This window comes from Amphiprion ocellaris, chromosome 9, assembly GCF_022539595.1.
Source record: "Amphiprion ocellaris isolate individual 3 ecotype Okinawa chromosome 9, ASM2253959v1, whole genome shotgun sequence".
Taxonomy (NCBI): domain Eukaryota; kingdom Metazoa; phylum Chordata; class Actinopteri; family Pomacentridae; genus Amphiprion; species Amphiprion ocellaris.
The window spans coordinates 10,592,917-10,611,337 of NC_072774.1; the positions used below are offsets into that span (position 1 = coordinate 10,592,917).

The 18,421-nt window shown below is 37.4% G+C and overlaps 1 protein-coding gene across 2 annotated transcripts in view; it reads left to right on the forward strand.

Annotated features, from left to right (window-relative positions):
- Positions 1-18,421, forward strand: part of LOC111565709 (collagen alpha-1(XIV) chain-like) — a 196,114-nt gene that overhangs the window by 142,929 nt on the left and 34,764 nt on the right. For both annotated transcript variants that reach the window (XM_055013738.1, XM_055013739.1), the window contains exons 34-37: positions 2,239-2,397; positions 4,035-4,112; positions 5,984-6,070; positions 16,292-16,345. In XM_055013738.1, the coding sequence (XP_054869713.1) occupies positions 2,239-2,397; positions 4,035-4,112; positions 5,984-6,070; positions 16,292-16,345 (378 nt within the window). The remainder of the gene's footprint in view (positions 1-2,238; positions 2,398-4,034; positions 4,113-5,983; positions 6,071-16,291; positions 16,346-18,421) is intronic.

Here is an 18,421-nt window from a genome sequence, read left to right on the forward strand (position 1 = left end):
GCATATGCATGTCTTATTTTAAAACAAAAATTTTTTTTTTAGAGTTTGTCATGCATAACAATCTCATGAAACAATAGGAAGAATATTATATGAACCCAAATGTTACCCACGTCAGTCTAAGCAAAAGAACCATAACAAAAGAAATGCTTCCAGATAAACACCACATTTCTGCTGCCTGCTACTGTTGGCTGAGATATTCAGATTTCTTTTAGCTCAAGTGTTAGAATAGAAGAATGGTCCAAATACAAGTTTCCCAGAATAAACTTCCTCCGGCCTGAAAATGAGCCTGAGTCACTGCTGGAGTAAATGGAGGAATCATGAAGACTGTGGAAGGGTGACTGGCATCTAACACACACAAAAAATATACATTTATAAACCTCACACATTTCAGTGCTCTATATTTATTCCCTAACTGCTAATGGAACCTTAACTGCAAACACTAAATGCCACAAAATACCGACGTAAATGTCGACACCACAGAGGATTTTTGCCATGTTTTATATCAGAAAAATAGAGCACACACGTGCGTCATGTCCAGTGAAGTGTGCAGATTGCAGGATGAGAACAGAAAGTCGTTATTAAACAGACGTCAGCCGTGGAACCGGCTCTGACACTCGAATATGAACTTTATCTAACTCTACATTAGCTGCCCCCTTGTTACTGTGCATAGATGTGTATGTACTGCACACATGCATGCATACTCCCATTACTTTCAGTGTATTCTAACTCAGGAAAATAGTTTTAGAAAACCTCCTATAGCAGTGAAACCTGCAAATATTTACAGTCCTTCACCAGGAAGCAGCTCTCTTTCCTCATTAACAGTACGACCAGTTGAATTTCACGGTTCAGCGCCCTGGCAGTGGTTTCCTCTAAGGAGGCAGTTTCAGCTCACAGGCATCCAGCCCTCTGACTGGACAGAATAAGTTGTGTGCGTAGATGCTTTTTAGATTGTGTTTATTAAAAAAACGCACAAAGGAAGTCAGTGTCGCTGTGATTTATCAGTAAAGAGGAGGCTTATTGTTCAAACATGCCGAGGAAGTCAAGCGCTTTAGATTCTGGCTTATTAAGACCTGGGACACTTAAAACCATGTTGCAAATCTGTTTTACTGACGCCATCTATTCAGTTGTTTGTGTTTATGTCTAGTGATATGTACAGCATTTAAAGGCAATAATGGTGGGTGATGCAGACTTACTGAGGATTGACTATTGAACCAGATAACTTGCTGAAATAAAGTGGACAGCCGGTTTGTCTCTCTTTAACCCTCTGATCCTTAGAACCTGCCAGTGCGTTTGGAAGGTATGTTTTTCTTTTGAAAAATCTCCACAATCACACCATTTATCACAGCAAGAAACTGAAAAAAACAGAATAAGTTATAAGATTTGAAACTTTTGGATGGTCTGTCAATGTGATGTATGGTTCTGTCTACGCTTAAAATGGTGATATTTTATCAAAGTGTAGTTATACTTCATGTCTTACTCAAAATAGTCACTAAAATTAATCGTATCCCACAAAAAAAAATTAAAAAATCGCCCTTCAGGACAGCCAAGAAGCCATAAGTGACTCAGCTGGGACCAACAGCTATGTGACAAAAATTCAGAGACTTTTCAGATGAACTGCAGGCAGTGTCTACAGTGAACAGAGAGGAAACAGCAAGAGACAAAAATAAAGCATATTTGATATGTAACACAAATGCAGCATGGTTCAAAAACAATAAAACAAAGGAGTAAGGATACGTTCAGCTTGGTGAAACATCTTTCTAATGTTGGCGTGCAGCAAAGTGTAAAAAGGGCCTAGTTTGTAGAGATTTTAAAATGTAAATTGTTTGAATATTGATGCATTGTGGTGCAACCTTTTTTCCCAGTATTAGTAACACCAGTGTGCACTTACAAAATGCTGTGTATTGATTCCAGGCTCTTTCCAGTTTTGCAAAAATAATGAATCAAAAAAAATCAACTTGTTTTTTTTTCTCTTTTTTATTGATTTGTGGCATTATAACTGTACAGAAGACATTTCTTAGTTCTCATCTAGTCATGGTTGTTCTGTTTCCATAGAGGTGTAGGAGTAAAAATGTAACAAGAACAATAAAAACGCTTAGAAATTGCTTGTTTCTATGAAGATTATGCTTTAGTTTAATTTCAACAAATGTTGGTCCAAACAAAGTTAATATATTTTCAGGTGTCAAATTTCCTTCCTCTGAAGTATTTCTAATGCACTTTGTTTTTCTTTCTGCCCTACAGCTCCATGTGACCATCAGCAAGACGTCGGTGAAGGTGGTGTTGGATTGTTCCATTGTTGGAGAGAAACCCGTCAGTGCAGCCGGTAACATCACCACAGATGGAGAGGAGGTCCTGGGAAGGACGGTTCGGTCCAGAGGCAGACGAGACAGCTCTGCTCCAGTCAGTATGAATACTTGTTTAAAACACTGACAATTTCATACCTGTGTCTATAGGATTCATCCAGACATGATGTTTCTAAAGGCTGTCAGCACTGTAGCATGGAGGAGAGCTGCAACATTTGCAGAATTGACAAAACTGTGAATTTAGTGTAACATTTCTGTGTTATTTCATGATCTGTTTGAAATATTTATCAGAATAAATGCTGTTGTATTTTCTCTCACAGCAGGTCTCGCTGTGTGCTGTTAAGGAATAAATGAAATTAGCTTTAATCAAGTGATAATCATCTGGCTGTTAAAATTGCCCCTTGTTCACTGATTGCAATGATCAGTCAGCTATGCATGTGTATGTGTGTGTGAATAATTATGGGCGGTAAAATGGAAACCATAAATATCCGCAACCATTCCAGCGAGTCACTCAGTGGGAGTTCATCTTATTTACTGCAAGTGGAAATGTGCGAAGTGCTTTACATATACTTTGTTAGCAGCGCTTTACCCATTAAGGAGCACAGGCACTCAAGACAAAAAAAAACTTTTGGCAGACTCGGGCAGGGCGGAAGGTGAGATACTCCGGGCTTCTGGAAATGCTAAGCACAGCTATTCGTAAATTTATACTCCTGAGCTGCTCCAAAGACGATTATCAGCTAGAAAATGCTGCGTGAAGGAGTTCAGTGAATGGAAAATCAAGAAAATGTGACATATTAGCCAGTGTAAAGGATGACTATTGATTCAAAATGGCACACCAGCCATTCACTCTTTGGGAATTAAAAAGCATTTGACTTAAATTTCCATTTATCACCATACATTTTCCAATTAAACTGGACTGTGTAAGATTTTATTTGCCATTTAATAGCGATGAGATGACTAAGGGCACTCACTGTTTTTACGTTTAGCTTAATTTAACTAAACCTGTAATGTCTAAATCAAGCTTGCTGCACTTTTTCACTAAAGAATGATCCTGTTCCTGTACTTAGAATAATACCATGCAGCAAATCACTGCAACATAAATAAAATAATGAAGATAATGGTTGTAGGAACGAGACAGTAGCAGAAAGAAATCAACAAAATCTCATCCAAGTCTGCAATCATGTGTTCATGTCTGTCCAGTACGTCCTTGATTAAACTGTGTAATTTGGTCTAAAAGGGAGTTTTCCGCAGTTTACGTTGTGTTTTTGACGTGTATATAGTATATTAAGATTTTTGTTGAAGGTTGAGATTCAGCGGACGTCTGTTTTCTGGATGGTTAAAATGTAAATGCTCTAAATTGCCCCTCTCATGAAATAAACAATGTACGTTAGCAGGACTCCTCCACAGTTTTGATGCTAAACGTAACCAGACATAAGCCCATGACCTAATTTATAGTCTGAGCCGAGCGCAGCCTCCAGAACATTCATTTTGTGTTTACTAAAGCTATCAGCCAGACTTTGTGTATCCATCATCCAGCACTCTTCAGCCAAATGACCGGTATTCTGGTTTCTTGTTGACACAGAAACAACAAAATTACAAAATGTTACAGTTGATATTCTATTTTTAATGTGGCCTCTGTTAAATTTTGTGTTTACCGCTAATACTCAATTTGCAGCATTAACAGAATTGCTTGGGTGTGTATTCATGCATGTGTGTGTGTGTGTGTGTTTGCAGTTCCAGCTCCAGATGTTTGACATCATCTGCAGTACCTCCTGGGCCAGCAGAGATAAGTGCTGTGAGCTGCCAGCATTGGTAAGAAACTAACACGTCTATACTTGAGCTGAGAGAAAAACTGATATAGTGACATTTAGTTTTTCTGGAATATGTATTGAAATATGACAAAACAGCTAGAACTCACAGACTGCAGGATGAATCTGTGGCTAAAGCACTGCAGCTTTCACCATGTTCTCCACATTGTCTGCTGTTGTTCAGACTGTCTCAAGCAGCCAACTTTTACTGATGAGCTTTGCTCATCTCTGTTGGGATGTTCTGACTTGTGTGATCATCCGGGAAAAATGCAGTTTGCAGACAGTGACTTTTCAGATAGAAGTCCTCATTAATAAAGTAGACGGTCAGACTCATGTAGGTCTCTCCTGTCGGGCTGGACCAGAAATCCATCGGAGCTGAATAGTATTCCACTCGTGACACGCATTTGTCATACTTCTCTGGGATTTCAGCTTGAAAAAAACAGCTGTGTATGACATATAGCGTGTCAAGTGAACAGCTGCCGATTTTAAAACCCTGTTCGGTTTATGTTGTCAATTGGTTTCATACTTTTCATATGATACAGCATAATGTTGGATGTTGCAGTCGTCATAGAGAGATCTGTGTTGCAGATTTAAATATCCAAACATATTAATTGTGTTGCCTCCTGTGGTGGCAAAACACTGCTGGCAGAGTAGCTGTTTTGGTCAACGTCATCTTTTCTGTAGCTGAAATATGCTAGCACAATTGATTTGATTATCCTTTTCAGTGTTTCTCAACTGCTCCTCGCTCATTTTGTTGTGCACATGTGGAGCCTGCATGCTAACAAAGTCTTTGTCTTTTAGGTAAATTTAGCAAAAGAAATTGTGTATCTAAGAAAAATGAGAACTACAGGAGTTTTCCTTTTGTATCAGGAAGTAAACAAGTTGTAGCTTGATTGATTTATTTATTTATTTTAGGTAATTTGTTTCATTCTGCACAATGCAATGTTGACGTTGAAGCGGTATATTGTGCTGCCCGAGCCTCCACTCTCTCACCCGTGCACACTTTAAAACATCATTTTCTACCTTTTCTCTGCTCTCTAGTGCATTAGTTGATTTCTTTGAATATTACAACCTGAAATATTTTAAACTGGTAGAAATAGCTGTGCTCAAACTGACTCATGATGAAACAGAAGCCAAAAGCCAAATTACTTCTTTAATTCATTTCATGTAGTATGATAGAAATTTACCTAATGAGCTGCGTGGAAGTCAAAAATTTTAATACAAATTTCCAGTGTGAGTGTGCCTTAATGAGAACACCAATTATAAATTAACACCCCAGGCAGGAAACATAATAACGCAACAAACAGACGTGTTCAATTAATTATACACCTGTACAATGCGGTTGAAGCCAGTATAATAAAGTGTCTTCTGGAGCTTCTTATGTTTAGTTATTGATGAAGCTCTGAGACTATTTGTGGTGATTTCTGACGCTGGAGTTCACTCTGTGCAGTTTTATTCATCTGTATTTTTTCTGTGAAGCTTCCTTTAAAAGAATTGTTTAAACCAGAGTACATTTTAATTCATTTTTCATTTGTAATTAAAAACTTAATTCCTCATATGATGAATAATGTACTTCTGTAAAAAAAAAAACATACACATATTTATGCATTCTGAGCTTGATTGCTGTGCACAGACCGAAGAACTAAAGGTTTTTCTGCAAGTTAAGTGTAATAATCAAACAGTTAAAAGAAAATCCGTAGTCAAGGTGACCAAACAAACACTGACTTTTACTGCACTATGAATTTAATCCTGATACTAACAGCTCAGAAAAGTTGGCCAGTGATGGATATGTTTTATTGTCGTTATCTTTTTAACTCGAGGTGTATTTACGTGATGTTTTTAGTGACGCTGCTGATGTCTGTGTTGTGTTTTCAGAGAGTTGAGGAGCAGTGTCCCTCCATGCCTCATGCCTGCACCTGCTCCCAGGACAGCAAGGGACCTCCAGGACCCTCCGGACCCCCGGTAAGAACATTTATACTCATTTATTCCTTAATGTGTGTGTTCTCTAATGCTCAACCCAGTGTAACGACTGTGTTGTACTTACTTTCCAGAGATGTGTATGAAAACTCTGAAGATTATGTTTGCTTCCCTCTTTGCTTATTTTCTCCTTAGAAGCTGTTTTTCATACCTCAATGTGCTCATTCATGCTTTTTCCATTGCTGATATTGGATTTTCTTTGATCAGTTAATCACTCATTCACCCTCAGTCTCTCTTTATAGACTTAAATGAAAAATAACTCTAAAAACGTCCCAGAAAAAGTGTGCTGAAGTGTAGTAAATGTTAAAAATGCTTGTAAATATTCAAGTCACACAGCAGCTGATTATAAAGTGAATGTTCAATGTGAAGTTAAATTTAATTCAAATCAGTTCAGTTCAGGACAGTGGTTTTTTAAGGGGCAATTTTGAGACTGTGGCCTAAAACACATAACAACACAACCAGTTAATTCACACATAAAAGCAATGAAAGAGAAGATAACAGAAGATACGGTTACATAAGATATGTTAAGATAAAATAAGGCATGTTAAGATACGACACAATACATTAAGATACAAAAAGATACAATAAGATATGATAAGATTCAATAAGATATGATAAAATACGTCAAGATGCGTCAAGATACGATAAAATACATTAAGATACGATAAGACATGAGAAGATATGTTAAGATATGATAAGATACAAGATGCTACAATAAGATATGTTAAGATATAAGATGCAATAACATATAATAAGATAAGATAGGCTAAGAGATATTGAGATACAATAAGATATGTTACGATATGTGAAGTCACGATAAGATACGATAAGATATGATAAGATACAAAAAGCTATGATGAGATATGTTAAGATATAAGATGCAATAAGATATGACAAGATAGGATAGCTTAAGAGACATTGAGATACGATAAGATACGTTAAGTTATGTCAAGATATAAAAAGATACGATAAGATACGTTAAGTTATGTCAAGATATAAAAAGATACGATAAGATACGTTAAGTTATGTCAAGATATAAAAAGATACGTTAAGATGCGATAAGATATGTTAAGATGCGTCAAGTTATGGTAAGATACGCTAAGATATGATAAGATATACTAAGATGCGTTAACATACGATAATATACGATAAGATGTTAAGATATGATGAGATACAATAAGATATGATAAGATGAGATACGTTAAGATACGATCAGATAAGATACCATAAGGTAAGATACGTCAACATACATTAAGATATGATAAGTTAAGATTTGTTAAAATATAATAAGATACAATCAGATACGTTTAGGTACAATAAGGCACAATAAGATAAGATGTGTTAAGTTACGGTAAGACATCATACGATAAGATACAATAAGATGTGTTAAGATACATTAAGATATGATAAGATACAATAACATAAGATACGTTAAGATATGAGAAGATATGTTAAGATTCAGTAAGATACCTTAAGGTAAAACATGATGATGTAAATCGTAGTGGCTAATCCACAACCAACCCCTAGTTTCCAACATCACAAAGGACCGCTGTGTCAAAAAACACACAACAAAAGTTCATTTAAAGTCAGTACACTACTTATTTGTCATCCCTGCATTGTAAGGAGGTTTTTTTGTCCACTGACCAGCTAAATACAATTTAAAATCTCCCCTCTCAATGAAAAAAAACTCACAAATCGTTATCTGTTTTCACTGAGGAGTCTGTATGTTAGGGAGAGTAATGTTGTGCATGTAGAGCAGCTGTGGCAGCTTCAACCTGAAAGAACTCGTGAGATGAGAGCAAGTAAATGAGCTCATTTACAGCCTGAGACTTTTTTGTCTTTATTCCATCTTCTTTTCTTTTCCTTTTCTCTCTCCATCACTTTCGTTTTCTCTCCCTTTTTGTGTTTTCTCGCTTCGTCTTTGTGTGTGCCTCTGAATAGTGAGGGGAGGAGAAGGAGGTGTAGCTCGACACCGGTATAGTTTGAGAAAGTAATTATGGGCCGATTCCATTTATCACAGCTGATTACAGTTCTACCAATTTTCCTCCCTGTCCAACAAGCCATATCTTCTTATTTATCTGTAGTGTTGTATCCACAGATCACAGCCCGCCCTCCTGTCTCTTTATTTTAGCCTTTAATGCTGCTTTTCCAGAACAGAAGAATATATTACAGTATTGGATTTAATCTTATTTTCTTGTCTTTTCAGTTATTTTCAGAAAAATAAGCATATTAAAGAGGATGAAGAACTTTATAAACAACAGTTTTGTGTATTATTGATAGCTGCTTTCTGGCTGTGTCTGTTCCTGCACATTTACAGCAGGCTTATTATTAAAAAGCCAAACCAAGATCCCACAGTTCTGTCTAATTTCAGATTAATTTCCAAACTGCTTTTTCTTTCTAAGATCCTTGAGAAAGTTGTATTCCATCAGCTCCAGGCCCTTTTGGATGAACATGTTGTTTTTCAGTCAGGTTTTGAGGAACATTAGCACCAAACCTGCACTTTTAATGATCTCTTCCTTAATACTGACTTCACAAAATTATGTTCCTATACAACTAAATTGCATTCTTATTTACATTCTTAAAGAAACATGTTTTTTTTTTCACAAAGAAGTGTATTTTTGCACCTGTAATATAGTAGAAAAGGCTTGTAGTTTGAAAATCCACATAAGGAGGTAGAATGAAGGGTGGAGAGTTGGAAACCTTCACCCAGGACACTGCTGTATATATCATTTATTATCAATATTTTTAGTCTTAAGTTTCATTTTCACTCATTTACTGTGGGTTTTCACTTTCTGTCTGGTTAGATTTAGGCACTAAACCTACTGTATGTGGTCATTTTTAGGAAAACATGCTTTTGTTGACACTTTCACAATGATAATTAGTTTTTTTGGTTAAGTTTAGGTACCAAAAATACATTGTTAGGGAAAATATCGTGGTTTTGGTATTACGCAACCCTTTGGCAACATTTTTTAAGCTTAGCAGAGTTACAAGTCCAGCCTTATCTAATATAGGATTGGTTGGTTGAAATGGGGCAACAGTAAAGCAATGAAATAAATGGTGGACATGTGTTGATAAGAAAATTATTTGGTCACAAACAAACATAAACCAGCAGAAAAATACCTTCCCCTCAAGATGAAAATGCAGTTTAGTTAACAGGGATTTCATTCATTTTTGGGAGGCAGGGTTGCTTATTCAGGGAATTCTGTCATTTTAGTACATCCTCATCTTCGATGTGTTGACCCTGAAGAAACGTTTCTTAAATGGTTTGAATCACAATTAACTAAGAGGCTGTTTTCATTTTTATCAAAACTCCTCACCTGTGGAGTCCCACACAGATCTGTTCTTTATTCATTGTATATGCTGTTTTTAAGTTCTGGGTCACTGAATGCCCCTCACCTGACAATCTTCAATTTGACAGATTTATTTTAAAGTGGTGAATATTGATCAATTTAACCATTTGTAAAAATCTGTGGTCATAAGTACCATTCGTTTTTGAGTTAAAAGTTATTTTAAAAATTGGGGTCATATCAATTTTTACGTTGTTTTCTTCGCACCAGTCTGTGGAACAACGTTTGAAGCGCCATAACTTGACAAATAATGTAGATAGAGTCTTAAAACCTTGTAGGCTCATTAATATGTACAGATGGCCTTTAATGGTACGACTCTGCTTTGATAGACTCCTGCAAATCAGTTATATGATGGCGCAAATTCGGTCAATGTTTCCATCTACTGTGATATTCCACCAACAATAAAACCTTCATTTTTCACCCTTAGACACAGATTTTTTTCCTTGCGACTGCAACCAATAGGAGGTTTAGAAATGTATGTGCCAGTCAGAGACATACTTTATTACTGGGTTGCCTGGATGAAAATAAAACCAGAATTTCCTTCATTTTGTCCAAATAGCAGAGGTTATGATCCTTAGAGCCCCTGACCTGCCCACTACCCTTAGTGGCAAACTTTGGGTTTCTACTATCAACCCTTAATAAAACTTGGGAATGATCTGTGGCAACCCTTGACAAGAAAATGAATGCAGCCAGCTTCTTCCTTGCAAAGTTCAAGCCTTTTCTCACCTTTGCTACCTTCCAGAAGTTGTTTCACACTTTCATCTCACCCAGGCTCACCCTCTGCAGCAGGCTTTACTCTGCCAGCCTCTGGCCCAAAACACTGCCGCTCAACTGCTAATAGGAAAACGCATGCAAGACCACATTTCACCTATATTGGCTCCTTTGCACTGGCTCCCAGTTAGAATTGGAATAGATTTTTCTGATCTTTTTGTTTGTTTTTAAGTCATTAAACGGGTTTGCGCCTCCTTACATCTCTGATCTTTTAATTCTGCTCAATCCCACGAGATCACTGATGTCTGCTGACTGGTTCAGGTCGAGGTCTGTATTAAAACCCAGAGAAGAGCAGGACTTTGCAGCAAACTATAGAGTATCAGGACCTCACTAGCCCTAAGCATTTTAAATCCTGTTTGAAAACCCATTTTTATTTCATGTCATTTCAGATTTCTAGACATTATGCTTTTACCTGTGTTGTTTTATACCGATTTATTGTTTTTTCTGTTGTTCTTTTAGCTCTGCAGCACTTTAGTCGACATCAGTTGTTCCTAAACTGACTTGATTTGACAATTCTATTGTTCTCTGTCATGTTTTCTCTGCACAATATCTGTCGCCTCCATCTGTCTTCTCTCCTTTTGAAAGCGGAGATCAATATAGCATGGCAAATAGCTTAGATTTCAGCTTTTCATTGTTTTTCTCTTTTTCTTCTTTTTTTTTCTCCTACCTTACCATCATCCCAGCGCTCGAGGCTCTCTCTCTCGTTTTATTATCACATTATGCCTCTCTGCGCCAGTGTCTGTCGCTCTGTCTGTGTCTGTTAATCTCTCTGGCATTGAATGGGCTTCTTAAATCACATTTTAACTGCAGCATATGGGCGTAGATGAACGGTTTAATGGCAAAATCATAGCAGCTTTTGTGCTAAAACTGCGCCTTCAAGTCAGTGGGATTCGGAGGCAGGATGAAAAGGCAGTGCCATTCCCCTCGTTAAGACAATATAATGGTTGTTACACTACAACAAATGTGTGTATTATTCCCAGTGGAAGACAAGCTTCCTACTGACAGGAAAACTTTCACAATCCTAACAGACTGTGGAGTTTTACTACAAACAATGGATGTGTACTGAAGTTGTTGTTGTGCTGCTGAGATTTTGGTCACTGTGAAGCCAAAGAGAGTGAAAAATGGATCTGTGGGGGAAAGCTGGTGGAGCAAACTGCCGCGAGAAGACAAATGGAAAGCAAATAAGACATCAAAAACGTTTTAGACCTTAGAGCTCAACAAATTGTAGTCCAAGTTCACATCCATTCTTCTTAGTTAAACTGCTGTCAAAGTATTTATTGTAGTGAGGTGTTGCACATATAATATAAATACATGACTTGACTTTGCCAATGATGCTAGTTGCTTGTCTGTTTGACTGCTAAATTTGAATTTATATCAAATTAATCATAGTTACAACCTGCATTAAGCTTTACCACCATCCACACCTATTACTTTTGTTTAAATTAGTCATATATTAATATGTTATCTATTATCTATGCAATATATGTGTTAATATCATATCACAAGAAAGAGCTTTTTAACTCTGCTCGTTAAACATTTGTACATACTGAAGTCATAGTGTTATGAGGACAGATCAAACTTCCACAAAGTAACATCGTAACATATTTTTTCACTCATTTTCACTCTCCTGCTTCTCAGTTGAATAAATCGCAGTCTCTGTTGTTTTGTATAATGTAGGCCTGCTTCACATTTACATAAACAGCAGAACTCACCCTTTGCAGTCATACTAGTTTTTTTTCTATGTGCCAAAGAGTAATCTTGATTTTTTTTTTTTTTTTACGGTGAATTTCTGCATTTTCTCCAGCATAGGACTGACACTGCAACCCACTTTTTTTTTTTAATGAAAAATAAACACAAAGTAAGGGACTTTATGGTTTTCATTGCAATCAATTAAAAGCTGTGATCAACTTGTTTTCGGGTGGGGTGGACAAACATTTTTCTGATTTGCTCTCTCTAGAATGTGAATAAAATAATGACAGGTATTTCTGTTAGGCACTAAGCATATTTTTCACAAGTCATAGACTATCCCACCATCGTGGTTCTGATTCTGCCAGATTGCAGGTAATCGCAACAACATAAGAGTTCACATAAAATAAAGATTAGAATCAAAAGAATTGAACCAAATCTTGCTTATACGGGGTCCAGGGAACCATAGGATTTGTTGGGTTTTCATGTATGTGCTTGTAGGGGCAAAATTTTACTTCTAAATGTGTCAGATTAATCTCTGTAATTAATGCTGCGGGGTATTAGCCTTCATATTTATATTAGTTGGATTCGGCTATGTAATTTGTAATACAGTAGGATCTAAGCTACGTTATTACTTTCTATGTATGTGACAACACTGCAGATTCTCCGCCTTCATTAGTCTTATAGTCAGGTAAAGTAGTATTTTATATATGTTGAGCAGGGTTTAAATCCCTTATATGGAAATTATGAGGGAAATTCAGATAATAAAAAGCACCATACGGTCTTTCATAAGGGTTATTAGGTTAATTCGTAATGTGAGTCATAAGCTTTTCTTTTTTGCTGGTAAGCACTTTATTGTGTTGCAATGGCTGTTGTTTTAAATGTGATATATCAAGAGCAGTGACTAAACAGTTCTGAAAACATCTCTCTACTGCCAGCTGTTTATGGTAACATACATGTAAAAACATTTTGTAATATGAATTAATTTTTTTCTTGAAAAAAAGGCTAATATATACTGCCAGGACAAAAAAAAGTCGCCACCTGGATTTAACTAAGCAAATAGGTAAGAGCCTTCCATTGGATACCGTAATTACTGCAGTGATGAATACGTTTCAGCTGCAACAACTTATTTAACTCTAGCTGATGCAGTGAGGAGCTTCTCATTTCTTAAACAACCATGTTGGAAGACAAATCCTGTGGTCATGGAAAGGATATTAATCTGTTTCAGAAGGGTCAAATTATTGGACTGCGTCAAGCAAAGAAAACAACTAAGGACATTTCTGAAACTACTAAAATCAGGTTAAGAACCGTCCAACGCTTTACTAAAACCTGAAGGATAGTGATGAACCATGTGGTCAGTCATGTGATCTGATGAGTCCAGATTTACCCTGTTCCAGAGTGATGGGGGCATCAGGGTAAGAAGAGAGGTGGATGAAGTGATGCACTCATCATGTCTAGTGTCTACCAGCCTGTGGGGGTTAGAGTTATGATCTGGGGTTGGTCAGGTTCAGCAACGTTATGTTCCCAAAGAATGAGGTCAGCTGACTACCTGAATATACTGAATGACCAGGTGTTTCCATCAGTGGAGTTTTTCTTCCCTGATCATTTTCACACATGATTGGCCTCCAGAGTCCAGACCTCAGCCCCACTGAGAATCTTTAGGATGTTCTGGGGAAGACTTTGCTCAACAGTTCGACTCTCCCATCATCAATATAAGATCTTGGTAGAAAATTAATGCACCTCTGGACAGAAATAAATGCTGTGACACTGCAGAAGCTTATTGAAACGATGCCAATGCAAACGTGTGTCAGTCTCGGAGATAAAGGCAACAAAATATTAGTGTGCCACCTTTTTTTTTGGCCGGGCAGTGTAAAACAAAAACTACAAGTATTATATCAAATCGAAGATCTGGATAGACCTGACTGTTCAGGAAAAAAATATATCATGCATGACTAATCCTTCTAATGATCAAGAAAAGAGATTAGAAATAAAGTTACTGAAATTTTCCAGAAAATAGCTGAGGGGTAATAGCGTTCACAACGTATTTAAAAAATGTTTAGAGATCAAAACATTGCTCTACTAAAGATCAATCTTTCTAAAGTTTTTCTAATCAGTAGAATATGTATTTTTGTCTATTGTCTAACTCTATAGACAAGAAAGTTTTTTGATCTCGACTATGCACAGTGATGGAAGTAATCATTCAAAACAACGTTCCTTCTCCCGAAGAGTAATTTCTGTGTTTGCTTTCACTGTCAGATGCGTCTTTTCCCGTCTCACATAGCAGCAGACCTCTTCGGTTTTCTCTGTCTCAAACGGTATTGATTGTCTCAAGTGAATTGCAATCTGTGCCGCCTGATCTGGCAGAGACGCGGCTCAATAACGAACATCAGTCAACAATCAATCTGACATTAGTGGGAAGAAGTCACGCTCAGCTTCGTCTGCTAAAACTGAATACGTTGTTTCAGATCCAAGTATTATTTGAAAAATGTAAATTTTAGTATCAAATTGCTTGGTTAAATCATAATAGCTGTATTTTTTTTTCTGCCGTCATTAAAGGCCAATGGAAGAATCCAAACCTAATTATTTGGATTGCTGCTGTTGGACGTCAATTTTAGTTTCTCTGCAGGTTCTGCCGAGACTCAAACGAGTCCTGGGCTCAATTTGTTTAGATGGACCCATTAAAAACAAAAGAGACAAACTGCTGAATTGATGAGTACCATCAATCATTTTTGTTTTTCTTTTGTTGTTGTATTTGTCTGTCATATGTAGTCCCCCACCTTTTGTGGCCAACAACAAATATTTGTCTGTCTACTGTGATGTAGGAATCTGTAGTTCACCTTGCAAACTTTAAAAGATGTTTTAAAATGACTTCAATGACAAATGTAATACTGAGGTACAGTCATTATTGTCCATGAAACATCAGTAATTTTAGCTTTTGTTTTATATTGCTGGAACCCGGTCATGAAAAGGTTGTCTATTAGAGTGTTGTGGGTATAACAAGCTAAAGCTTCAGCTCACACATTTTCTGTAATCTTTTTGTGTTTTCCTCTTCATTAAATGCCTTCTTGTTTTAAGCATTTTCTTTGTGAAATTGTTAAGAAGGTCTGAAAAAAGCCACTATTACTACTATTCCACAGCTTTAAAAAACTCTGTCCAGGGGTATACGAAATGGAATAATATACTAAAACGACTAATACTGAAAGATACCATCTTGATTTGGAAAACTCAGATTTCTAAAGTGTTACATTAGCTTTGGTTGAACATTAGAATGCATTTTTGCACTGACTGAGTAATAGGAATTTTAAAAAAGATCAATTCATCACTAGCATAGACTAGAAGAATCATAAAGGCACCCAGTAACTATTCCTAAATGGAATACGTGGAATAAAGTGATTTTCATGAAATATCAAGATTTCAACCTTCAGTTTTATTTCCTTATAAGAAGGGCATGTTGCAGATTAGTAATTCAAGGACCATCAGAAAGCCGAAAATCTGATGATTCTTTGTGTTTTTGTAGTGTCTGGCTCTGATTCATTGGTGTAATTTAGGCAATTTTGTATGTCTTTCAAACCTGACGGTGGGTTTTTGGGTTCAGAGGATTGAAATCAAGTTTAAGTGCCCAATAAATTTCTGTTTAATACCAATAAATGTTCCATTCAGTGAAGGCAACAGATTTGCTCAGTAAGCTGTTTAAATGAGCTCTTATAAAACAGAGGGAGCTAATGACTCCTTACGTTAACCAACTAGCTTCAGACTTTGGTCAGCAGTTTGGTAGGTTTTGAATGTTTATTGGTTTAAATTAGGAACAAAAAAATGAAATGACGCTGGTATCATGTAGTAAAACGGTAAAATAAGAAAACAAACTCGAGCTATACAATCCATTGTGACCTCTTGCTTTCACCACATCTGCATGTCTCCTCTCATATTCCTCCCTCCTGTCCCCTTTGGCTAAATAGTTTAGGAACTACCTAGTTGCCCCTTGCCTTCCGGGTGAGACCTATTTAAGCAAACACAGGAAGAGGATATCTCCCAAATGGTCCAATGATTAGCAGATGTGTGTTGTTTGTCCCCGGTTAAACCTCGGGGCTGAAGGGGTCAGCCCGGGGTTTACAGCTCCAGTTCCCCGCTGTTAGTCGCAGATGCAGAGTCATAAAATAGAGCTCAAAGGGGCAGTTTACAGCAGCGATCAGCATTGGCCTCCATCCACCATATTCATAATCCATAATCCAAGACATATGGCGTCCTATTTTTATTAGATTTTAAAATATGCGCCCTAATTTCCATGCTGGAGTTTAAGATATTTTCTAGCAGCTTGTGTTGTAGCCATTATTCTTTTTTTAGGCACATTACAAACCTTAACCGAGCTCGATTGTAACAGTGTGTTTTTCGGTCTGTGTTTCAGGGCGGTCCGGGCATAAGAGGAGCCAGAGGAGACCGAGGAGAGCCAGGAATAACGGTTTGTAAAACACACTTAAATCCTCAGATACTTTATTCTTTTTGAAAACCCTTCAGTACATCATGAGTTCCATTTTTCACATGTTGGAGGCACTATGATATAGCATGTTCCAGGTTGGAGCCTTTGGGCGTTGAGACTGGATTTTACCTGACAAAATTTTGGTGCTCGCTGTGGCAAGAAGCAAGTATGAAATATTGTGGATCTGGCTGTCAGCATTAACCAGGGGAGCTAGCATAATTCTCATGAATTTATGAATAAAATGAAGCTTGACAAAATCAATATTTCTTGGATGAGACCTCAATCCTAACCCATCGAGCAGGGCTTCATGATTCCACCAGTCAGAGTTCAGTCAGACTGAACTAAATTCACAATGAGCACATCTCGCCCCGATCAATTGAAAGAATGGGCAGCCTGCAAGCCTCGTCTGTTCATTTTGCTCATAATCTGCTCTTGCTGGTCCTCAAGTCTACATCGGAGGACAGAACATGTGCTTCTACAATAAGGAAAGAAGTGTGTAATAATTCCCTGACCAACACAGAAAGAACCTTAAGGCTGAAAGTAAAGCACCTTTGGACTGAAAGAATTGGAATTTATAAAAAACCCTATCAGTTTTCCTAAATACCTCAACTTCTTCTTGGCTCCAGGCTTAGACCAGGCTCTGATCACCACTATTCTGCCTTCAAAACACACTTTTCCAACAATTCCTGTCATGGACTAATAGTGAAAGATTTACTGCAGAGTTTGCATCTGCTATAGTTTTGCAATGGCAGCCTGTTCCAAACCGTTCCAGCCCGTCCAGCTGCAGCAGTAAGTACAAAGCCTGATACAGTTGGAAATCTCTCCAATACCAATACTCAGTTCCCATGAAAGTAATCTTCGATTTGATAAATGTTTTGAAGCTTTCCCTCTTTTGAAAGAAGCAGCATGGGTCCTGCCACTTCTGCTCACACATTCGAAGGCTGTCGATCAAGAAAATAAGGTTGTTTATCTCGACCATATGTCCCGCTTGGACTCTGTTGAGTGACAGTGGTGCAGTGCATGAAGTGGGCCCACCCAGAACTTAAATCTTAGCACATTTTTGCTCAAAATTTCCCAAGAAGGAAGCAAAGACCGGGTCATGTGAAGCTTTTCCAGTGCAGATGATGTGTGTTATATTTGATCGATGTAGTTGTGTTAAACTTTGAAGTGAGATGTGTGGTTTTTTTAAACACACCATGTACAGTACAGTGTATTGATGCATGTTCAGCAGTGTTTGTACGTCTGCAGCTTCATCCAAGGTTATTTGAATGAAACTCTGTCATGATCTCCTCCTCATTCATTGTCACCATTCAGTTTTTTTATTTATTACAGAATAAATGGCAAAATAAATGCCTCAGTTATCAAAGCAACCCTTGAAGTAATTAAAATTTCTGTCATCTTTCAGTTGAGGCAACACTTCAGGTAGTTTGGCACCATATTTTCATGATATTTAGTTAAATATGACATAACACATTAAGTCCTCTGCTTGTTTTCATTCCATCTCCATTCATGTACATCTGATCCGTGGTTTCTTTTGATTGTTTGCGCCGATAAGGAAGACATGAACCCAGTAACTGTAGGGTTGAACAGTAAAACAATAAACACAGCCGGAGTGAAGATTACTTTGGCTACTGCTGCCGCTGAGCCAACAAGCTACGAATGGCTGCCAATCAGTGGCGGTTTGCAGGAATTTCTCCTCTCCGACTCCCATTGCAGGAGCACCGTCTGCAGCTCGTACACATGAATCAAATGAGCTGCTGCACCGACACCACCTGATTATAGATGGGTGGACAAGTGTCTAACTCTATTTCCTGTGGTAGATCTGGTTGTAGAAGCAGCCAGTGGTAGCAAAAGACATCCAAGCATGTCGTGATGATGCTGACCGGAGGTTGTAGTTTTGACTTGATGGACATTATGTTGAGTAGATGCAGTTTTTTTCTGAAAATGAGCACACATTTATTAGCTCTTGTATTTGAGCAGTATTGTCAAATCAAAACCAACTCTTCGTATTCTTTAGAGGATTGTTACAGTTATACATTGGATTTATAGCAAATTTCT